Below are 21099 nucleotides of genomic sequence, written 5' to 3'. Positions count from 1 at the left end.
GTTCACAAACGGATGGCACAATCCTTATTTCTATTTATGTATACTGTTTACATGTAAATCCACACTATTTAGCAAGTAGAGAACAACCACCAAGAGGGATTTATAGCTAACTGGCTGGCTGGGTGTCCATAAAAGGGAGCTACCCCACACCTTTCATTTATCACTGAGGAATTTTGCCTTGTTAACTAATGTTATGTTAATACGAAGTACCTAGACAAGGGGTGATGTGCTTTGCTCGGTTTTGGGAGGCTGAAATTATCTAATAAAAGTAAGAGTGAGCCAGATCCTGGGCAGGTATAAATTGGTGTTGCTCTACTGAATTCAGATGAGACTGCTTGCATGAGTAAGTGCTCCCCAACACAGGAAGGGTTGCACAATGCGCGGTTTCTGTGAGAACGTGCTCACCCAGAAAAGTGAGGATGCACAATCTAGCCCTATATGGATGGGTCTCTGTCTCAGATGATAGTTGAAAACAAACATAGCAGGAGTAATATTAATTTCTTAGTGTTTTTGTGGTAGCTGAATTAAGAGACATTATTCTCTTGCAAGAGTAATAGCTCACGGTAACAATGGTTACAGGTCTCTACTCAGTGCCAGGCTGGACTTATAGTGTTTTTGCTTCTCCGTTGCCATAGGCTTTCATGGCTCATCTAGCACACAGTTCCAATCCTGTGCCCATTGATTTCCGTAGCAGCAGGATTTAGAATTTCAATTTTGCAGCTCTTGAGCTGCAGCATTCTTCTGCCAAGTAGTAAAGAATGGAAGCATATTTTGGCTTCACAAAAAACCTGTCCAAAATGTATACTAAAATATTAGGAAATTGCCCTCCCACTCTTTAATGAGTCATTGGGAAGATGAAAGCAATTACTAAAGGTCGCAAAGTTCCCAAGGGTTTGATATTCTTGAACCTCGGAACTTCTAAGAAATGTTACATTATGCCTTCTGACTTACTCAGACCCTAGTGAATGCAGGCTACAGTGACATTTATGTGGGTGTGCTTACCTCAATCTGTTGCCTTTAGATGGCAAATTACAGTGGCATAAGGGCTACTGTTTTCACAGTGCAGGAGGCACATGTAAAATTAAATTGCATAAATGTACCGTAGTTGTATGCAGTGTTTTTGTAGCTGTGTTAGGCCCAGGACATTAGCGAGACAAGGTGGGTGAGGTAATATCTTTATCGGACCAACTTCTGTCTCTTGCCTCTCTCACCAACAGAAGTTGGTCCAATAAAGATATTACCTCACCCACCTTGTCTCTATAAATGTACCGTTCAGTTCTAATATCGGTTAATAAACAAGGACTATGGGGCATATGTTCCCAGGGCTTGCGTAGCTACTTCCTACAAAACCTACGTGAAAAGTCTGTGCGCTCGCCAAAAAAACCTCCTATGTGCTCGGTTGCCAGACCCAAAATAGGGTAACGTGGATAAGGTCGCAGCAAGGATTGACAGATCCCACCCTTTAAAAGTAGGGATCTAATTACATCCCCTCTTCAGATGGCCTTGGTTTTGTAGACTGAGTGTGCTTACAGCTCCACTGCCCTGTTCTAACAATCCCCTTCCTAAAGGGAGCCCAGATCCTAGGATACAAATGCTGGTAATAATATTGACTTGATTGTTCTGTGAGGTGTTGATTTGTTTGGCTGTTTGTTGTTCGCATTTATTCTTGATGTGTATTATTTGAGTTGAAAGGCTCTTGTTATATGTTTGTGTTAGGGGAGGTCTAGCCATTTATTCTCTTTTTAAAATAAAACACAAGGCCAATCCTACAATAACAAGCTTCTCACGATCACCTTGTGTGTGGTTTTTCATCTTCTCTTGTAATCCCTTTTTCTTCTACTTCTTTCATTCTTTCTCATGTTCTCGCTGTTACAACCATTCACTTCTAGCAGTTGTCAGTCTTTTCAGTTTTCTAAATCCTTCTTTGATTGCATAAGCGGAATATCTTTCTTCATGTCTATAGCGTCCTTAGAGCCACATTGCCACAAGGTTGCCATCCCTCAGGATTTTATCTTGTGATATTTGGTGTTTTTTGGAAAGCCCCAGTGTTGGGAGACCTGTGATTACACAAGCGTCTTGGCTTTCATTTAAAAAAAAAAAGTTTTTTCTAGCCCTCATAATTGCAGGGAAAAACTGAAAACCACAAACCCTAAAGGCTCAAAAACCAGAATACAAATAGAGCACCCAAAATGTTTCCATCATCTTTTGATTTTTAAGCCCTTCTCGTTACTTTTGAGCTCTTGGTGTTGTCAGTAGTGGATTGTGGATACCTGAACTCATGTTGAATATTGCCTGACCCCACAAGCAGTCTCACTGAAGTCAGTGGGACTTCTTTTGGGGTGAAGGTATTACTCAGTGAGACAAGGGGATCACCATGTGATCCTTAACATTTAGGGCCAGATACTCAGCTAGTGTCCATGGATCTATGCTGATTGACACTAGTCGAGGATAAACCCTGAATTTCGAATAGTCATAATCTGCATGCTTCATTGTGTGTAGAAATTTTTTTTACCCTGTTCAGTTCTGTTGATAGAGCAGAACTGCAAAAAAGGAGAAAGACTGTCTTAGTTTCCATTTCACTCTCGAATCCCTGGTTCTCTTTTCAGTTTTTCGCTTACCTTATCTCCCTTTTGTTAAATGTCCTCTCTTCTCCATCTTTCTTTAATTACATCTAAAGTCTAGAACTCCTCTTCCCATTCTAAATCTTATTGCCGTTATCAGTCTGATAAACATGAATGCAACTCTTCCATATATTTCATTAGTTTTGTTCTTGCCCATATTTGAGTGTCTCTCAGACATTAAGTCAACAGAGAGACTCCACATCGCGTCCTTATTTTGCTGTATTCAGAGTCAAGCTCGCTACCAGCCCTGCACACGCAGCTATTTAATAGAGCGCTGCAATTAGCTTCATTTGTTTCAGATGCTTTTCTTCCTGTCTCCTCCGTTGAGTCTGCCCTTAGTTTTGATACATTCCAAATGGGACTTCCACAGAACAGGCGCTAGAGTGGTTCCTAAGAACAGCTTGAAAAAATAAATAACTTGTATTTTTTTATCTTTCTTACATCAGAACTAGGGGGGAAAAAAGCTTTTTTAATTAACAAAGAATAGTCTGGCTGTCTGCACCAAAAACGTTATGCTGCATTCTGAGATGCATTTACAGTGGTATGCAAATATGGCATAAAATAAATTGCAGAAGAAATAAAAACGTATGTGAGGCATTCTTGCACAGATCTGACATCTCTGGGGTCTGGAAGAAAATTCTGCACAAGGATGGACAAAATATGAAGAGAATGTAGAAATGTTACAGTAAGACCTAGGGTCAGATTCTCAACCGGTGTAAATCAGCATTGCTTTGTTGAAGTCAGTGAAGCTGTGCTGATTTACACCAGTTGAGGAGCTGGCCCCATCCCAGCCTGGGGATCAGTTATGCTGGGTGCTGGAGAACAAAACACAATCCACACTGCACTCTTTGTGCACTGTGGATGACGCTCGTGCTTTGGTAGAGGGCCCATTGCTAGATCCTACATGACAAGAAGGTGTCATGCAAGTGAGCTTCTGCAGCACCTTTGCACTGGGAGCGGGTGAGTCCCACAGCAGCTTCAAAACCCACCTGGATGATCTAGAAGAGGAGCTGCTCCACCTAGACCTGAACAGATTCAGTAACTAGGAACCTTCACGTGAGGGCACCAAGGTGCAGCATCCACTCTTCAGGCCTGTCAGCTGGGGTAATAGCCATGACAGCATTGTACGCTGTCACAGAGGGACTGTGCTTCACTGCTGTGGCCTGCCCGGGTGTTTGGGGGATGGTTCTATTATCTTCAATCCCCATTTCATTTCCATGTCCTAAGTCTCTTCATGCTTGGGTGGGGGTTGGAATCGAACACATAAGCCCATGGGATGCCAAAAGGCCTTTCTGCTCCCAGCAGAGGTGTATGCATGGATCTGATCCAATCAATATCCACCTCATTTGTGATGGTATGTCAGACGGAGCAAGGGACGGGAGAGCGTGGGAGCAGTGTGGTATGTCTGGGAGTGGCTCTTCAGTCTGGAATTGAAGTGGTGCACAGTGGCCATTTTGTTAAGAATCAGATACTCCTGAACACTGGTTCGGATAACGGTACAGGCAGCCAGCTGTGAAAAGGATAGGAACTGGTGTTGTCAGGTGAATATTTTTTCCACAGGATACAAGTGTATTTCTCTCACTCTTTTTTTTTTTTGTTTGTCTGTTTTTTGTTTTGACTGGCTCAGGATCTGGCCTACAAAAAATGAAAAAGAAACCAATTGACTGCTACTATAGTACAGGTCACAGAGAAAACCTGTATTTTCTCTTGGGAATTTGCTTTTGCTTTTCGAGGTATAGTGGCTTTATACTGTACATGGATTTCAGATTTTCTGAGCATCAACGCAGGAATTATTTAAGATAAAAATTCTGTTAAAGTAGTGTTGCTCTGTGGCTAGTGTGGTCTGATTCTTGCTTTAGCACTGTTTATACCTGTAATTGAACAGATTTATGCTAATATGGACTATTAGTCTTCATCAAGGTGTAAATGAGGCAGACAATAGTAAGAGGGGCTTTAATATTTTTAAGCAATGTCCAGTCAAATCAGAGTTATTTGCCCGAGTCTCACAGGATAGTTTGTGTTGCTACTTGGGAAATATGTGCTCGGCGCTTGCAAAGAGCGTACAAGTGGAGATAAATCTCTCTTCAAGTACTGTTCTTTCCACAGTAGCTATGTCCATATGTGATGGCCTTCACTTGTGGGGAGCATTGCCTAGTGGTGAGGCTTACTGCCTTCAAACGGCGGGTGGTGGTGGTGGGGGGGAGGGTTGGTAGGGGAGCCCAGGCCCTCCCATTCCACTAGACTCCAGCCCAGAGCCCTGTAAGGACTATCAAAGGTCTGATAGCCGATGCTGCCCTCTCTGGGCCACTTTCTACCACCCCATGGTTGCCCAAAGCTTGCTGTCTATGATTAGATGTGCAGGTGGTCAACTCACCACTTGGCACCAACTTGTGGCAGCTCCCTCTGTCTCGGGGCAGCAGCTATCTCTTCCGGTGGCTTGGCCCTCCGCCAGGTTCGGGACAGGGTATGGGGAGGGTAATAGGAGCCTGTATAAGAAAAAGACCCCAAATTTGGGACTGTCCCTATAAAATCGGGACGTCTGGTCACCCTAGTTCCAACTCTCTCCCCTGCTGGGGTAGTCCATAAAGAAAACAAGAAGAATTAACGCAAATAAACTGAGTCCATATGTGGGAGGGAATGCCTCCGTCTCAGGGCATCCCTGAAGCAGGTCCTCCCTTCCCTCAGGGAGGGACCTTTGGTAGGGGAGATTCTGCCTTCCCTCAGCTTTTCTCTCAGGAGCTGCAAAGTGCACGTCTGCTCTCTTTTTTGATCTGCCCCCAAGGGAGCTGTTCTGCATCCTTTAATTTCTCCTCCACCCTGTGCCTGCCTTGCAGGTGTGGCGGGGCAGGCCTGGCCGAGCCCAGAGCAGCCCCTTAACCCCTTGTTGCCCAGTGTGGGGTTTGTATACGTTAAGGTATTACATCCAAAACCCTCCATGATGTGCAATTACACCTACCCAGGAGCAGGTAGGGAAGAGGATATTGATTCTGAGTCTGCCTGGTTTCCCCCTGCTCCAAGAGGGTGGGAGTCCTTTGTACCAATCCTAGACTTGGTGATTGGTACGCTCCCCAGCACAATGGTGCGGCAGCAATGCCCTGCTCATTGTGTGTGTGTGTGTGTGGGGGGGGGGGGGGCTAGCCATGGTTCCGTTCATTCTCTGCACCTTCTCCACCTCCCCATGCAGCGTGGGGGAATAATGGCCCTGCAGAGGGTGCGTCTCATGCTGCACTGCTACCCATGGTATGGGTAGTTAGTGCAGAGTAATGGGGGGATACCTTACACCTCTGCATGGGTATGCAGGACTGGACACAATGAGGCCCTCGCGGAGATAAAGTTTGGCTATTGTTAAGGTGGATGACTGGGACTCAGGAGACCTAAGTTCTGTTTCTGGCTCAACCACTGGCCTGCTTGATGAGCTTGGACAAATCATGTCACTCCTGTGTGCCTCAGTTTCCCCATCTGTAAAATGGGGATAATGATACTGAACTCCTCTTTGTAGAGTGCTTTGAGATCTGATAAAAGCTAGCTGGTATTATTAAAACTGTGTTTAAAAGGTAAAATTAAACCCTTGGAAAATACAACACAATATTCTCTGTAATTGTTTCCCTATGTAGGAGAGGTCACGTAGCACATCGTTTTTGTTCTCTTAAGTGCAATATGTAGAAGTCATCTGAAGTGTGAGATGGTGGTCGAAAGTACATGATTTTTAATGAGTAGTAAGGAAAATAGTCATCCTAAAATTGATGGTGCACGTTATCACTGAGTGCACAGCATCCTTCTTATTCACACACACTTTTCAAAATGTCCTGTCTACAATCATGTAGAGTTTTCCACTGTGAAGTTAGGATGTTCTGTTTTTTTCTCTTTTGCAGAATGGTAGCCAGGAGCTAATTATTGCGAGACAAGGGATACATAAAAAACAATACACAGAGGTTTTGTTGAAAAATGTGAACCACAGTAGAGTGCTTGGCAACACAAGAAATAGGCTAAATAATTTTGGTTTGAAATGAGTACCTGGAAAATCAATATATCAAACTGGTGGTGGAGATGGGGTGGGGGGGAAAAAGACCAAAGCAGATTTTCAAGGAAACAATGGGGCTATATGACAACGGTTCCGCTATTGCAGTGAGGAATTGTTACTCCTGACTGGTATGCAATGTGCAGGACAGAACCTGCACAGAGCTCACTGAAGACTGAGGTCTAACAGTAGCATTACTAGGGAACAAAAGCGCAGTTAGCGAAGTGTGCATTTTCAATGAATGGGTAACAATGTGTATTTCAACTTTTCCTTATAGGAGACAGAGCTGCTAGATCTCAGCTTCGTCAGAGATGCCAGATGTGGGAAACATGCCAGAGCTCCCAAGGTAGGAACTGCTATTGTGTACGTACCAGATGTTGCATTGATAACTTAGATGAGATGGCTTGGAAACTATATACAGCAATTAGAAAATTTGCCCAACACAATAAATATCATTTTGCTTTTTTCTTCATTTACACAGCCTGTGAAACGATGCACTGAGACGGCTGGGCCATTGACTGTTGAGCCTGTGTATACAATTCTGATGAATGTTTTCTTTGCGGTGAATAAACAAAAAACTGGAAACTCATGCATTATTTCTAAAGATCCAGTCAAAATGATGGAAGCTCTTAACTTCCCTGGGGGCTGAGTGTTTAGTTTTAGTTCTCCCTTGCATTTGGTATGGGATGTTTGCCTGCTTGTTGAAGCCAATTAGTCTTTTTCATGTGACTTCAGTGGTCATTGAATCAGACCCTGTGGATCCCGTTAGGTGGGGTTTTTTTGTACCTTCCTGTTGAACGTTGCTGACAGAAATATGTTTTTTGTATTGTTGGTTTTGGACAGATAATTCACATCTAAGTGGAAAATCCCTAGCGCGCCGTTCTGGTAACTGGACTGTATCCTAGGGAAATCCACAGAGGTTTGTAGAAGGAAAGAAAATCTCTCCAGGGCTCTGGAAATGAATATCTGCGGCTTCACGGCTGCTGCCGAAGCTTCAGGGTTGCAGCGGCCTCTGGAGTTGCAATTCCTACCTTGGCCTCAGGGGAGGAAGTGGATGATTGATTTGCAGTTGATCCTCTCCTTCCACACTCCTTTCTGCCCCTCCTGTGCTCCACCCAGCTGTGTTGCAGGATGCTTTCCCATAAGCTGCTCAGGTTTTGTCAGAATACGTTTTAGCAGCATGAATGGCAAGTCCTGTGTATTTGAACCTATCTGATGGTTATCTTCAAATGTATTTAAATCTGGTTTTCAAAGCTTTCCATATGGTGCCAGCAGCATTTGAAATGCTGAATTGTAATTGAAATGCTACAGAAGTACTTTATGACATCAACATTAATATCAAATTAGTTCTTCATGATTAATGGTTTTATGATGAATAGTAATAAAAAATTAACAAGGGCTGGAACATTATTTTTAAACTGATACCCACCTTTATATAAGGCATTCAAGTTCTTCTAGCAAAAATGTTTTTAGCTTAGATTTATGTGCAGGCATTGTTTTGGGGGCTTTTGTTTAGTAGGTTACATAAAGGCTGTTTTTGTTATTGTGTTTCACCAGCTTGAGTGCAGTGGCATTAATTGAAGGGTACCAGAAAACCAAGACTTCCGTCCTGGTGTAATGCCTCGTACCTGTGTGAATCAGCCCTCCTTTCATCGCTGGTTGCGTGGGATCCTTGATTGCGAGGCGCAATAGATGCAGCACCTGCATTGGCAGTTTGACAGGGCCATGTTTACCCGGTGGAGCAAAATGCTCATTTGGGGATCAGTTATGCCTGTTACGCACAGGTCCGTGTTCTGAGCACTGTGGGCAAAGAGGTGTAATTCATGGGCGAGAGAGGTATAGTGACTCCCCAAGCTACCAGATGTACAGAATCACTTCTCCACCGCTACCCTCCTTAACAGGTCGCAGGGTGCCCTGTCCATGGACCCTCTACTTCCCTACCATTAAATACTAGTGGGAATAATCCTTGCATTCAGGTGAGGGCAAGGACTGTAATTGTGGCCAGCCCCTGCATGGAGCCTATTCAGAGGAGAAAGTTCCTTGCACTTAGCACCCATGTAAAGGCATAGCACCCATAATCTGCTCATCCTACATCATTCCTGAATGTATGGTATATAAATATTATGGTCCAGAGTCTCAGCTTCTGTAAATTGGCGTAGATTCACTGAAGTTGTCTTAGACCAGCTGAGGATCTGGCTGTTTATGTGGTGCCGGAGGCACTCTCCGTACCAGGGACATGTCGTAAGCCTATATGAGCTGTGTCCCGGCTGTCTTAGAGATCGTGTGATATTTAGGTCATGGCACAAGGTCCAACTGTTTGTATCAGAAAGAGGATTTGGATGGAAGATTCATTAAATGGGTAGAAATAACTTTTTTTTCTTTGCATTCCTCTAATTTATGATGATTTGTGGTATTGAATTTGGTGACTCTGTTTCCTGCTAGTTTGAGTAAGCTCATTTAATTTTGTGTATTAATTATAATAAAAAAGGCTTGTAGATTGGGCCTCAGTCTTACAAGGGCCTGATCCAAAACCCATTTAAGTCAGTGGGAGTCTTACACCACCTTCAGTGGTCTTTAGATCAGGCTTAAAGGTGGACAGAAATAAAGTGATCATCTGTATCCAGCACTGGCTTTTCTAATGTCCTATTTGATTTATTTACTTTTGTAGTTAAATAACAACACCAAAGATGCCTATACAAGGCACTAGGTACCCTAACGCATTATTAGTATTGCAACAAAGTCCCAGCATCATTAAAATAATTATTTGAAATTATATTAAATTTTACACAGCCACCCACATGTAAAAAAAAACACCCTCCTTTCCACCCGTTCATTATTCCGGGATGCTCTTCCTCCACCCTCTTCTGAACCCCTATCAAACAAAAGGGGGGTTGTAAGGGACTGCGGAAGACTTTGTTACAGCCTAGCTAGGGAACTTCCACTATCTCGAAGCTGACAGGTCATTGTAGGACATAGAAATCCGACTATAACCAGCTTTAGTTATAGGTTAGCCAGGTAGCGGAAAACCCCTTTAGGAAAGTACCTAATTATATATTCATGAGGTGTTTCTGTGTACTGCTTATTATGGCTCACTGTTTGCCCCTTCGTCGGACTCCGTCCCAGGCAGAGCTCCGGAGCGCTGGGTTCCCCGCCTCCGTGACAGCAACGCTTGGAGTCCCTGTTGCGGGTGTGTCACTTACCTTCATTAAAGCCAATAACTCGCTGCTTTGCTGCTCGTAGGTCTCATTCTTTTGGAGCACTCCTGATAGGCCTGCGGCCTAGCACAGAACAGGGGTGTTTCTTGGGTTACCTTTAATTATTTGCCACGGTATTGTATAAAGTCCATCTTTGGTAGTAAGTGCTGGCATCTTTAAGTACAGGAAGCGAAACTGCTCATTTATAGGTCTATTTCAAACTCATCTGTGTGTATTATTTTCAACAATTGTCTTCCACCAGTCAAGAGAGCCATACTTTGTGAATTGTTTTGTATGTGTTTTGTAATCTCTAATGTGCCTTCTTAATTGTTATAAAAAGGAATATTCTTTTCCTTTGGTCATTTTTAGCCGTAGGGGGAAAATACTCAATTCCTTTTATCTTCTTGTATAGTGGGTAACATTGCTAGTCTTTCTGTCAACCTATCTCACTCTGTCTCAAACTATCATGATATGTTTTGCTCTGATAACAATCATTAAAGCTAAGCTATGGATTTATGTGCTGTGGAAGGCTGGTAAGGTGGGAGCAGCCTGTCCTCTGGAGAAAGGAAATATTACGAAGGTGGTCTTTTTAATACCTGCCATGGCCACAATGTATGGTGCCTGGTACACCTCTTGGGAAGGTGTAATCTGTAAATCCCCTTATACTCCCCTGTAGTTGTGATAAAAAGGACATTTTCCTGTACACGGTCCCACAAGACTTGTTCTTGCCAACCAGGTACCAATATGAACCTCATCACCATGGCATCTAAGCCTCCTCACAGTCTTTAATGTATTTTTCCTCCCATCATCCTTTGAGGCAGGGAAGTTCTACTCCCCTTTTACAGGTGGGAAACAGGCACAGGGCATTTTAAATGCCTTTCTCAGCATCACACAGGAAGTCGGCTGCAGAGCCAGGGACTGATCCGAGGTTCCTTGTGACCCATGTCTAATGCCCTATCCATGACTAGACCCTCCTTCCTTTCGCTGCGGACAGTAGCATGATGGGCGGTACTACTTCTCCCCACGTCTGCACTCCCAAGCACTGCAGCTGAGTCTTGTGGCTCTTCTCTGCTGGGGTGCCTGAGGAAAGAAGGGACTCTTTTGCACCCACCGCTCCCCCTGAGTACCCACTCAAGCATTATTTGAACCTTCATGTTTTCCTAGGATCAGCATCAGCTGCTGGGTGTGAATGTACCAACTTCCTGATCCATCTCATGAATTCTCCAGAAATCGACCAAGCATTTTGTTGTCTTGCACATGTGCAATGTACTCTATCCAATGCCTTTTTGAAAGCTGGGCGGGTGAGATCCTGGCCCCGCGCAAGTCAATGGCAAATCTTCTGTTGGCATCAGTGGGGCCAGCATTTTATCCAGTATCCGGAACAACGGCTCACTGAGACTCCAACAGTGGTATTTGACTACTTGCTCAAGTAGGAGTGCTGCAGAGGAGTCTCACCCCTGGAAAGCTCAGGGGAAGGACTGTGCTCCAGGAACAATTCCCTCCTAGTGTGCAAGGGGCCACTGTAGGTTGCACCATACTCCAGATGCACCTGGCCAACTATGACCTATGACTCTTTTGGTGCCAACTGGCAGAGGGCACAGGGCGTGCATATAGTTTTACAGAGTTCCGCCTGGATCAGATTCCCTGGATCACTAAAAGGTGGCATGTAGGGTCTCTGCTGTCATCATAATCACTGTGGAGCATATACATAGATAATATTTACCAAGGTATGCATCGTATACTGAAAATTATGTTCTTAAGGTAAGGTAGGTCACTGGACGGTTCCTTCTAAGCAGGAAGTAACAGGCACTTCTCTTTCTGTCTGGTTATGCATGTACTGGGCATTGCATAATGAGCCTGATACCAGTTGAAAGATTGCCAACTCTACAAGAGAGGACATTGCTAGGAAGAAATAAACAGCTGGAGGGGATCCTGTTTACGAGTAAAAGCAATGGATTATGGGGGTCTATCTGGGAGAGCAGATGAAGGTCCACTCTGGGTCTTTCACCTTGGAGACCAGCTGACAGCATGTCTTGTCTCATGAGAAACGGATCACAGCCTGACTTATGTCTGAGCTACTGAAGTCCTCAAATCGTGGTTTAAAGACTTCAAGGTACAGAGAATCCTCCAGCAAGTGACCCGTGCCCCACATTGCAGAGGAAGTCAAAAACCCCCCAGGGCCTCTGCCAATCTGCCCTGGGGGAAAATTCCTTCCCAACTCTAAATATGGCGATCAGCTGAACCCTGAGCATGTGGGCAAGACTCACCAGCCAGATACCGAGGAAAAGATTCTCTGTAGTAACTCAGATCCCACCCCATCTAACATCCCATCACAGGCCATTGGGCCTATTTACCACTAATAGTCAAAGATCCGTTAATTGCCAAAATCATGTTATCCCATCATACCATCTCCTCCATAAACTTTTCAAGCTTAGTCTTGAAGCCAGATAGGTCTTTTGCCCCCACTGCTTCCCTTGGAAGGCTGTTCCAGAACTTCACTCCTCTGATGGTTAGAAACATTCATCTAATATCAAGTCTAAACTTCCTGATGACCAGTTTATATCCATTTGTTCTTGTGTCCACATTGGTACCGAGCTTAAATAATTCCTCTCCCTCCCTCATATTTATCTCTCTGATATATTTATAGAGAGCAATCATATCTCCCCTCAGCCTTCTTTTGGTTAGGCTGAACAAGCCAAGCTCCTTGAGTCTCCTTTCATAAGACAGGTTTTTCATTCCTCGGATCATCCTAGTAGCCCCTCTACCTGTTCCGGTTTGAAATCCTCCTTCTTAAACATGGGCGACCAGAACTGCACACAGTATTCCTGATGAGGTCTCACCAGTGCCTTGTATAATGGTACTAACACCTCCTTATCTTTACTGGAAATACGTCGCCTGATGCATCCCAAGACTCATTAGCTTTTTTCACGGCCGTATCCCATTGGCGGCTCATAGTCATCCTGTGGTCAACCAATACTCCAAGGTCCTTCTCCTCCTCTGTTACTTCCAATTGATGCATCCCCAGCTTATAACTAAAATTCTAGTTATTAATCCCTTAATGCATGACCTTACACTTCTCACTATTAAACTTCATCCTATTACTATTACTCCAGTTTACAAGGTCATCCAGATCTTCCTGTATGATATCCTGGTCCTTTCTGAATTGGTATTACCTCCCAGCTTTGTGTCATCTGCAAATTTTATTAGCACACTCCCACTTTTTGTGCTGAGGTCAGTAATAAAGATTGGTCCCAAAACCAATCCCTGAGGAACTCCACTGATAACCTCCCTCCAGCCTGACAGTTCACCTTTCAGTATGACCCGCTGTAGTCTCCCCTGTAACCAGTTTCTTCTTCACCTTTCAATTTTCATATTGATCCCCATCTTTTCCAATTTAACTAATAATTCCCCATGTGGCACTGTATCAAACACCTTACTAAAATTGAGGTAAATTAGGTCCACTGCGTTTCCTTTGTCTAAAAAATCCGTTACTTTCTTAAAGAAGGAGATCAGGTTGGTTTGGCATAATCTACCTTTTGTAAAACCATGTTGTATTTTGTCCCAGTTACCATTGACCTCAATGTCCTTGACTACTTTCTCCTTCAAAATTTTTTCCAAGACCTTGCATGCTGCAGATGTCAAACTAACAGATCTGCAGTTACCCGGATCACTTTATAGGAACTATGTTAGCATTCTCCAGTCACATGGTACAACCCCTGAGTTTACAGATTCATTAAAAATTCTTGCTCATGGGCTTACAATTTCCTGTGCCAGTTCCTTTAATATTCTCGGATGAAGATTATCTGCCCCCACCGATTTAGTCCCATTAAGCTGTTCGAGTTCGGCTTCGACCTTGGATATGGTAATATCTACCTCCATATCCTCATTCCCATTTGTCATGCTACCATTATCCCTAAGCTCCTCATTAGCCTCATTAAAGACTGAGGAAAAATATTTGTTTAGATATTGGGCCATGCCTACATTATCCTTAACCTCCACTCCATCCTCAGTGTTTAGTAGTCCCACTTCTTCTTTCTTTGTTTTCTTCTTATTTATATGTCTATAGAACCTTTTACTATTGGTTTTAATTCCCTTTGCAAGGTTCAACTCTACATGACTTTTAGCCTTTCTCACTTTATCTCTACTTGTTCTGACCTCAATAAAGTAGTTTTCTTTGCTGATCCCTCCCATCTTCCACTCCTTGTATGCTTTCTGCTTTTTCTTAATCGCTTCTCTGAGATGCTTGCTCATCGAGCTTGGTCTACAACTCCTGCCTATGAATTTTTTCCCCTTTCTTGGGATGCAGGCTTCTGATAGCTTCTGCAGCTTTGACTTGAAGTAATCCCAGGCGTCTTCCGCCTTTAGATCCATAAGTGTTTCAGTCCAATCCACTTCCCTAACCAATTTCCTTAATTTTTGAAAGTCAGCCCTTTTTGAAATCAAAAACCCTAGCCACAGATTTATTTTTGTTTATCCTTCTGTTCAGTTTGAACTGAATTAGCTCATGATCACTCGAGCCAAGGTTGTCCACTACAACTGTTTCTTCTATGAGGTCCTCACTGCTCACCAAAACCAAATCTAAAATGGCATCCCCTCTTGTTGGTTCAGCAACTACTTGATGAAGAAATGCATCTAGGAAAATCTGAGCCCTATTATTATTACTTGCACTTGTCCTCCAGTCTATATCTGGGAAGTTAAAGTCTCCCATGATCACGCAGTTCCCATTAGTATTTACTTAATTAAAAACATTAAAGAGGTCTCTATCCATATCCACATCGGATCCAGTGGGCTATAGCACACCCCAAGCACTATCCCAGGGGAGGCTCCAGTAGCTTTCTTCCCCACTGTGATTTTTGCCCAGACAGACTCTGTCTTATCCATTCCATCACTTCTTATTTCTTTACAGTCTACCTCATCATTGATGTACAATGCTACTCCACCACCTTTACCTTTATTTCTGTCTTTCCTAAACAGCACATACCCTTCAATACCTGTACTCCAGTCGTGACTACTATACCACCATGTTTCTGTTATCCCTATAATATCTGGTTTCACTTCCTGCACCCAGTAGCTCTAGTTCCTCCATTTTGTTTCCTAGGCTCCTCGCATACAAACATCTTAATTTTTGCTGTTTGGCCTCACTCACTTTCTTCACCTGATTAGGCATGGTCATTCTACAGCCAGTATGACCTATTAGACTGATATCCACACTGTCCTTCCTCCTTATGTCCATTCTCCTATCCACAGCTGTATCCTTTCTTACTTCATTTTCTTCCCTCTCAGTGTTAAAATCTGGCATGGAGATTACCTGGACATCTCCCAACCATCTCCCCCAAATTCCTAGTTTAAAGCTCTCTTAATCAGTTGTGCCATCCTCCATCCTAGAAGTCTATTTCCCTCCCTACTCAGATGGAGTCCATCCCAAGAGAACAGTCCTCTGTCTATGAATGCCTCCCAGTGGCCATACGTCCCAAAGCCCTCCTTATAGCACCACTGCCTGAGCCATCTGTTGAGCACCATAATCTTGTCACACCTTTGTTGCCCTTCTCTAGGAACAGGCAGAATCCCACGGAAGATCACCTGAGTCTCTATGTCCTTAAGCATCTTCCCCAGCCTGGCATAGTTTCCCTCGATACGTTCCAGCGAGAATCTATCGGTATCGTTTGTTCCCACATGAGGGATGATGAATGGATTCTTTCCTGCTCCCTTTAGGATCCTCTTCAACCTCAGGTCCACATCCCGTATCGTAACACCCAGTAGACAGCATGCCCTTCTGTTCTCTGGATCAGCTCTGGTTACAGACCTGTCTATTCTTCTCAATAAGGAGTCCCCAGTCACGTAGATCTGCCTTTTCCTGGTGATGGTGCAATTCTCCGGTCTATCCCCTGTTCCCTCTGGCTGCAAGTCCTTTTCATTCCTATTCCTATTTTGGGCTGTCGTGTTCCTTTGGGAGCAGCAAATCTGTGAGTGTCCCATGGAACAGGGATGGGACACTCCAGGCAGACTCTTGGAGGGCTCAAGGGGTGAGCTGTGCCTATCACTAACCTTTAGAGAGAGCAAGGCCTGTGCAGGCCTAGAGGGGAGGGCTTGTGTTGCGCGTGGCTGGTGAAGTTGGGGAGAGGACCCCCTGCAGGCACAGACAAGGCTTCCTCATTCTAAGGAGCAGATGGTAGCGACGTGCCCCCATAGCCATGGGTACCCCCAGAAAGTGTCACACCCACCCTTCTCCATTCTTTTTTGCCCCTTTTTTTCAGATGATGTGTTTCCACAGGACCCTGTTATGATTTAGCTCTAAAAAAGGACTTGATCCTGCACCTCCAGCTCAGGCCAGATTTCCACTGATCTCAGCTGGCAAGGAAACAACAGAAAGATTTGTTTTCATTGAATTTCCTTGTTCATTGTCTTCACTACCGGTGAACGCTGAATGTTCCAAATAGGTGAAAGAGGGCTCAACCAGTCCCCACATGTAAAGAAACTGGGTGAAACTCAGGGGTGGTAACCATGGAAGTGGGGCCCATTGATTGTATTGTTATTTACAATTCAACAACACCTAGAAGCCCCAGCCGAGATCTTTGGCCATTGTGATGATCACTGTACATTCACATAGTCAGAGCTCCTGCCTCCTATAATAAATAGAGAAGACAGACAGAGTCAGAGGAAGGGAGTGATATGCCCATTTTACATATGGGGGAACTGAGGCAAAGTTAGATCAAGGACCAGATTTTAAAGGTATTTAGGCACCTAGAGATGCAGGTGGACCTTCAGTGGGATTTTGAATGGGAGGTAGGCACCTAGGCACTTTTGAAAATCCCACTGGTGGAGCCTCAATATCTTTAAAAATCTGGCCCCAAGTGACTTGTGATAGAGGGCTTTAACCACAAGCCAATCCTTCCTATCCCCTAATTTTAAAGGATTTATTCTTCTCTCTTCAACCTCAAAACACCAGACTTGGAAATTATGACAATATTTCCCACGTAACTGGGGTTTTTGAGCAAAGTCTTATGCTTTAGGTACAGAGTGCTGGTAACCAAGGACAAATATCAAGCGCCACCAGTGTTGCAGTGAATTTGCAAATGAGAAGATAAATGGAACTAATGTTCCAAAAAAACCCAAAAGAAACCTTTATAATTGTGAATTAGGAGAAGTGTCTTGATTCCAATATAATCAGAGATATAACAGGGCCGAGGGAATAGTAAGATGATAATATTAACCTCTGCTTTTTAAATAAGTTATTAGAATCATTTAAGAAGGAAGCAAAAGTAATTTGGGGAGCAGGAGATTAATAAGCGATTCATCTTTAAACCAGAAGGAATAACTGCTGATGTAGATTCATTTCTGAAACATGAAATGCTCAGGGCCTCACTCCATAGTCCTCACTCATCAAAACTCCCATTGACGTCAGCCAGATTAGAACTCCAGCAAGGGCAGGCCCCAAGCTATTTATGTTTCAAAAATGCTGAAGCTGATTTGTAAATCAATAGTTGCTCCTTTGAATTCCACATTCATTTCCTCTTGCCATCCCATTTACCTGGTAGCAACCTCTGCAGTTTTATTTCAGTGTGAGGGCTGGGAAAGGCCTGTTTTTGTTCTTTTACTTGGAATGTTCCGTGTATAGAAGAAAATTAACTATCTACATGCAGTGAAGAGAAAAATTGGTTCTTGTGCAATAAAACATACATTTCTGTGAACATTCATATGCTCTGATGTGAGGTGTAAATGTGTCAATAATATTTAAATTCTTAAATGTAGGAACATAACTTAATAATGTCATAAGATACTAAATATCAGTTGAACGATTAACTATTGAAGAATTTGCATCCACAGTATGCTAACAGGACTATAAAATACACACTATTTTTTACCATTTTGAAATTCTTGAGACAATAACAGTTTCTATGGAAACTGAAATCTTCATGTAACTATATAAGGGTTTCAGCAGCAAACAGAAATATTAGGACGAGTTGGCGAGGCTCAGGAAGAATCCTTATGGCAAATGTTCACCTTTTAGAACTTTTGATGCATTTGATTATTGCTTTCCCCCTGTTGAAATGGAATATTTTAAAGTGACAGATGATATAGAAACTTGAGAAAATTAAATAATAAATAATTAAAGGGACTGTTCTGAAAGCCTAAAATAAATAAACAGGGCAACCCCCAGTACTTCAAACGTTTCAGCCCTGCAAACACATTTCCAGTTAACATGGTAAAAATCCGCTAAGCGCAGTCGTTAGCGTTTTGAAGTGTCAGGTGTTGTGTTCGCAACTCTTGTGGTCTTGAGATATTTGGCATTTTTCTCAAAGCCCCAGCTTCTGGAATCAGGTGACCTGGGGAAAATCTCAGCTATCAATTTAAAAAAACCAGGAAGTTTCTAGCACTCGTAGCTGTGGAGGAAAGCTTGAATATGTGAACCCTAAAAGCTCAAAAACCAGAGAGGCAAATAAAAAGGATCCCAAGTTTATTACTTTTTAAAGTCTCATGACTTTTGGATGGGGTCATTCATGAATTTGAAATGCTTGGGAGTTTTACTGCACTCGATTTTCTATTCTGTTGCACTGTTTTTTTTCATTGACAAGTGTGATGGAGTGGAGAATCAGGCCAGATGTGTATTGAGATTTCTTTAGCAGTCTCTCTCTCTCACTTTGTTTTTAACCCTGTCCTCTGAATTTACCAATTGGGATTTTAGAACACTGTTTCAGACTCATTCAGCGCATGCATGCATAAATAAATAACACATGGTTGTTCTAACTTCTGATGCAGCTGATCAAATAGGAATTACAAGAAACCATCAGGATAGTAAATATAGTTGAGGCATTTGACTTTTGCGTGAACCCTGTCCTGAAGCAGAATTTGACCGCTATTTTATGTTTGCAAACATGGTCTGGTGCTTTGGGGAGTGTATACTTCAGGGGAAGTTTCTATAGTCTCATGTTGAACAGGGTCTGATTTAAGGGAGTGAGTGTGATACCAATGAAATATGAAAGATTGTCTTGTTTTGGGGTGTTTTCTTTCTCTCTCTTTTTAACTCTCTCTGATGTTCATTTGATTCCCAAAAGAGCCAGGAAGGAAATGTCTGCACTGGAACTGGAAAGTAGAATTTCCAGCTCCATGAGACATCCCCGCGCGAAGTCTGATCGAGCTAATGTTGCTGTGGCGGTGAGGGTGGCAGGGCGGGGCTAGTCGCTTAAGTATGGCAAGCTGCCAAGCATCCTACGCCGACGGACTGCCTGTTCCACCGCTGGCACCACTGCATCTACAGTGCTCTTGCTGGCATGTTCGCTTGATCAGAGATCGCCTGGGTATGTCTGCCTGGGCTGGAAGTGACACCTTTCCAGCTCCACAGTAGACATACGCAGACTCCTGACGCCCAGTCGTGTTGCTTTAACCACCAACTGACCCAAAAAGAAAGGGGCTAATTGTCCTTGTTAAATTCTCAACAAGCCCTACCTGGCCTCTGAAGAAAGTAGATTCCTGGGCCAATCGGGAGAGCTACCATTCAGATGTTGGAAGCTACTGGCCTCCTGCTTCCAAGTGCTGGCAGTTAAACTGCGGGGGCTGGAGCTGAAACCTCGGAGGACAGTAGGCTGGAAAACCACCCGAAGGGGCAACTGTGATGCTCTAATCTGACCTCCTGTAGAATGGGGGCCATAGAACTTCCCCAGATTAAGGGCTTGTCCACACTGGCAATTTACAGCGCTGCAACTTTCTCGCTCAGGGGGTGTGAAAAAACGCCCTGCTGAGCGCAGCAAGTTGCAGCGCTGTAAAGGGCCAGTGTAGACAGTGCACCAGTGCTGGTAGCTATGCCCCTCGTGGAGGTGGGTGTTTTCGAGCGTTGGGAGAGCTCTTTTCCAGCGCTCGGACGCGACCACACAAGCCACATTAAAGCGCAGCGTTGCCAGCGTAGACTAGCCCTGACTCATAGAGCACATCATGGATAGCCTGTGTTATGACTTGGGTTGGGATGTTTTTGAAATGTTTTGGCACATGTCCTCTCCCAGCTCAGGGAAGGACAAATAAAACTCCTATTCTACCCTCTAGGGAGAGAGGGAAAGCACCTGTGACTTTTTGTGTGTGGAGGCCACACCCACCACTCAGGGTGGCCCTGTGACAACAGTCGAGTTATATTTTTATCAGTGGAACAAAAGAGGCTTTTGTTGTCTTTATCACATTTGAAAGCTGGAGCGGTTGTTCTTTTCTTTGTGGTGAAGGCTGAACTAGGGCAATTATGCTGTGTTTAATAGCCTCCCTGATAAGACAGCATGTGGGAAATGGTGCATAGCCTTTTTCTTCTGTGCTATAAATCCCCTAGAAAAGTTAGCTGCCTACTTAGAATTTTATTGGAAGGTAGATCAGGCCCTAGTTTTGCAGCCCAGCAAGATTTCTGCTGCTCTGCCTGTTTCAAATGTTGGCATCACTGCTATTTATATCCCTTGATAAATTCATGTCATTTTTCCCTTCAATAACCTTGGCGTTAAGTTAGAAACTCTTATGTAAATTACACCTTAGTAGGGCTCTATTTCTGCCAACAATAAATAAAAGCAGATTGTGCACATTGCTCACCTTCTCTTCACCCAAGCTCATTTGAATTCACTGTACTTAAATACAACAGTGGCATCTTTTAAAAAAAAAATGTTTGTTCTTTTCCTGCACAGCATTTCAGTTTCACGTTCACAATAATGAGAGTTAACCGTATTTTCCCCCCCTCCCCCAGGCAGTTGGCATAGCTGTAAAAGGAGAGTTGTCTTAAAAAAGCAAAATAAAGATGTCAAGGAGTCTTTCCTCTGCTGCGGAAAGTCGGATACACACCATGCTGTGTGTGTTTATCTGAGGGAGATGTTGATTTAAACAAAAGCATTTTTGCTGTGGGTTGGAATTGTCTGGTAAACGTTACACCTGAATGGAGTTTACCTTGCGAGTTCATGGTCACAGGACGCGGGAGTTTAAATAACTGGAGTGCAGCAAAGAAAGTGATAAAGGAAGTTTGCCTTTAGAGCGCATTCCCTGGGAGAAGAACACATTTCTTGCTTGTGAATTCTTTGCAAGGTGTGGAGGAGAGAGGTCTTTGTGGACAGAGTACTTGAGATGGTCTTAGGAAGGTGCAGTCAACTGATAGTGTACTAGAGGGATGACTGAAAAGGAAATGCTGGATTTAGGCCATGTCTACACAAGCACATCTATCGGCAAAACTTTGGTCGCTCAGGGGTGTGGAAAAAAACGCCCCCCTGAGTGACATAAGCTTTGCCAGCATAAGCAATGTGTGTACAGCACT

General features: G+C 43.6%; 1 protein-coding gene across 7 annotated transcripts in view; it reads left to right on the top strand.

The window, feature by feature from the left end:
* Positions 1–21099, top strand: part of PLCB1 (phospholipase C beta 1) — a 666388-nt gene that overhangs the window by 169791 nt on the left and 475498 nt on the right. For all 7 annotated transcript variants that reach the window (XM_048842561.2, XM_048842562.2, XM_048842563.2 and 4 more), the window contains exon 3: positions 6917–6985. In XM_048842561.2, the coding sequence (XP_048698518.1) occupies positions 6917–6985 (69 nt within the window). The remainder of the gene's footprint in view (positions 1–6916; positions 6986–21099) is intronic.

This window comes from Caretta caretta, chromosome 3 (genome assembly GCF_965140235.1).
Source record: "Caretta caretta isolate rCarCar2 chromosome 3, rCarCar1.hap1, whole genome shotgun sequence".
Taxonomy (NCBI): Eukaryota; Metazoa; Chordata; order Testudines; family Cheloniidae; genus Caretta; species Caretta caretta.
Note: the sequence above shows the minus strand (reverse complement) of the source record. Positions and strands in the feature narration are given on the sequence as shown.